This window comes from Notothenia coriiceps, unplaced genomic scaffold, assembly GCF_000735185.1.
Source record: "Notothenia coriiceps isolate Sejong01 unplaced genomic scaffold, NC01 NC01_scaffold00037244, whole genome shotgun sequence".
Taxonomy (NCBI): Eukaryota; Metazoa; Chordata; class Actinopteri; order Perciformes; family Nototheniidae; genus Notothenia; species Notothenia coriiceps.
This window is the reverse complement of record NW_011369945.1, coordinates 21,247,574-21,250,913: the sequence shown is the minus strand read 5'-3', so window position 1 is coordinate 21,250,913 and position 3,340 is coordinate 21,247,574. Positions and strand designations below refer to the sequence as shown.

The window sequence follows — 3,340 nt, the reverse complement described above, 5'->3', positions numbered from 1 at the left end:
TACACGGTATTTTGTTTAAAATGTAACGAAGTAAAAGTAAAAATCGTCATAAAATTAAGTATTGGAGTAAAGTACTGATACCAGAAAAATGTACTTAAATGTTAGGGTAGTAATTCACTTCAAGAAACACTTTTGTATATTCCAGTGAATGCTCTTAACATCCCGATAAGCAGGTAATATATTAAAATGCTTGACAATAATCCATAAAAAAACGTCCATCTTGGAAAGCCTCATGTTGTAGTACGTAAAAAGCACGACAATCATTAAGACGGCCCGCTAAGTAACTGCGAGGCCTACCTGCCTGTCAGCCTTCCATCTGTGCACAAGCTTATCTCGTGCCCTCATTGGTCATGTTCGTGTGTGTTGGAGGAGGGGCTCTGTAAGGAAGTCTGAAGGAAGAGGCAGATTTTTTCCGGTTGTGTATTTTGAACTTCTAGCGCACTCGAGCTGGTTTCTCCAAAATTACCTACCCCACCTTTAAGTACAGTAACAAAGTATTTGTACTCCACTACTTCCCGCCTCTGCGTTTTACTATTTTTGATGCAAATGGTGATATTTTTTTCCGAATTGTATAGAAAGCAGGACTGGGCGGAAGCCGTTCACTGGTATGAAAATGCCTTGAACATGACGGACTATGACGAGGGCGGAGAGTTCGATGGGATTCAGGACGAGCCTCGTTACCTGCTGCTGGCCAGAGTGGCAGAGATGTACCAGGAGGGAGGGTGCAGCCTCACCCCAGACCCCCAGAGAGCAGGTTTGAATCCATGCTGGCTTACCCACCTCCTCCAATGTAGATGATACTCAAAAGATAGATTTCATGTGCCTTGAGAACAGTTTGCTGCTAATGGGCAAATTTGTTAAATAGATGAGGCTTTTTATTATCATGCAATTGTTGGTCATGGGATTCATTGACAGTGAGAAAAGTCAAGACTATCACAAGCCTTGTCCTAACTGCTGAGAGTTTCACATTAAAAGCCATTAATTCTGCCAATGTTGCAGATGTTTGCCTCCAACTTGGGTCGTCGCGATATACCGTTATTGATTATATCCTTGATATTTAAAAAGAATGAAATATTGATATCATATAAATAATCCAGCTCCTCTTAAATCATTTCTGCTGGTATGGTTACAGACTCTCTCTCCACACCTCTACACTATGAAAAAAAGAAACAAAGCGCACAATACATTTGAATGATATCATTTTAATGTTTTTGTTTTTTTAAAGATACCATTATGATATCGGCATTGTGAGTTCTCTTGGCACTGATAATCATGAAGTGAAATCTGATGATGTGACCTCCTCCTAACCTCTCCACCCATCTCTCCCTGCAGGTGATCTGTTCACAGAAGCCGCAGAGGCTGCCATGGAGGCCATGAAGGGTCGATTGGCTAACCAGTATTACATGAAAGCTGAAGAAGCATGGGCGTTAATGGAGGAATAATTCTGGACACACATTCTTTAACAGAAAAGGCTACGGGAGATAATGTTTTCAAATTCAGAAGGATATTACCTGATTGGCTACAGTTTACATGTTTTTTATTACAATATTTTTTGAAATATTTGTTCGCGTGCGCATGTGTTCAGCCTTTGAGGATTTCAGGTTCGGGTTCCTGAATCCTGTGTTCTTCAATTTCCCATCTCCCATTGCCTAAATGTATGTGGTTGTATGAAAGAGAAGGTCTGGAGTGTGAAATAAAGAAAATGGTTTACTTATTTTGACCCAAATGTTATGCAAGAATGCATGTAAATAATTAAAAAAAAGATTGGAGTTTCAAACTGATGAATAAAGTTCACTTTTTATGGATAAACTAAACACTTTTCATTATTCTTTCCTGTTCTTTCTCTCCGGTGGACGAGAGCTTTGGACCTCACTTTACAATAAAAACAAAAAGTCATAAGCATTTGTCAATAAGTTTAAAAACACATTCCTTATAAAAAATAAGCTACTCTGCATAACAGTAATCTGAAATACAAAATGTATTTATGTAAAAAACACTTGACACCACTCATCCAATTACAAATAGAGAATCTACTGTACGTTAACGCTGTTTAAGTAGATACGGTATTAAGAGTTTAAGAGACATCCTTTGTAGAACATGTACATGCTTTCATGTTAACAAACAGCATGATCTTTCAATCACTGCCCATCATGTTTTGACACATAGTATTCCATTAAAAATGTGAAAAATATAAAAGTTCATTGCTATACTTTTTGGGCTTATTGTTGCACATGGGTAGTAAATTCTTAACTCAAGTTGTGTAAATCTTAAAGTGAAGATTTTAACTACTGTTAATATTATTTCAAATTGACCTCGTAAAGTATATATTTTAACTCCTAATAGTGTGCTTCTAAACTCTTTAGGAGTTGTTTATTGTATTCTAATGGTGTTAATATTTTACACTCCAATACATATTCTAACACTGTAAAAAACACAAGAACATGCCATTAAAGTTTAGATGTGAAAAATAATGCATTTATACTATTAATGCATTTATGGGTTTTTCTTTAGCGCCACTAGAGGGAGACAGAGTAAAGGCCTGGGCTCGAACCTGGATCTTGGAACTCTTCTGCCAGCTATCTAACCCTACTCTACTTCTATCATTTAGTTACTTATATATTTGTTTATGTGTTTTTATTTATTTTTTAAAATACATATCTGTCTTCAACACTCACGACTGGCAGATCCCCCTGAACAATGGAGGGATGAGGAATGAGAGGTTAATGAGAGGCTCGATGCTTGGCATGAGCCAATCAAATCCCGTTTATGCAAATCCCGCCAGTGCAAGCGCTAGCCAATCAAACCGCGTGCAAGTTGGGAGAGCCAGACCGCAGTTCATTTCCTCATATTCCAAACGAGATATTACGGTAGCAAATCACCCGGTTCTTTACGACCAGAACTATTTACGGGGATACAAACCGGAGGAACGAGGCATGGAGGGAGGTTGCAGAGACAGTGGGTGAAACAGGTAGGTTTTTCGCCTGTTTGGAGAGTTTATATCCAGTTTACTTCGTTTTAACATTGCTATTGCTTTGTATGTCGGGGGCGGGAGATTCATGTGATTGGTTGTTGGTCGCGTTGCTCGCAAAAAATCGCCAAGCTTCAGACACGCCCAGCTTCAAGATTTTTTGATGCCTGTAGTGTAGACGGGCCGTTACACTAAAATACTCTTAACCCTAACCCTAAAATACTTTTATCCCTAACCCTAAAATACTTTGACCATAATCCTAAAATACTCTTAACCCTTAAACTAAATACTCTTAAAGGTGGTAAGTTTGAGAAACCGGCTCGAGATACACTTTTTGTTATATTCCAAGGAATGCTCTTAACATCCGATAGC

At 38.4% G+C, this 3,340-nt stretch overlaps 1 protein-coding gene across 1 annotated transcript; it reads left to right on the top strand.

Annotated features, from left to right (window-relative positions):
• The first annotated feature begins 90 nt into the window (after positions 1-90).
• Positions 91-1,814, top strand: LOC104964965 (eukaryotic elongation factor 2 kinase-like). Its single transcript, XM_010793882.1, has 2 exons — positions 91-754; positions 1,333-1,814. The coding sequence occupies exons 1-2, from the start codon at positions 541-543 to the stop codon at positions 1,440-1,442; spliced, it is 324 nt and encodes a 107-aa protein (XP_010792184.1). The 5' UTR covers positions 91-540; the 3' UTR covers positions 1,443-1,814.
• Positions 1,815-3,340: the final 1,526 nt, after the last annotated feature.

What these genes read in the sequence shown, in the direction of transcription:
- LOC104964965 (XM_010793882.1), top strand. Translation starts at nt 541, where the DNA reads ATGCAAATGGTGATATTTTTTTCCGAATTGTATAGAAAGCAGGACTGG. An exon ending in CCCAGACCCCCAGAGAGCAG is followed by an intron (nt 755 to 1,332) that starts GTTTGAATCCAT and finishes CTCTCCCTGCAG; the next exon opens with GTGATCTGTTCACAGAAGCC.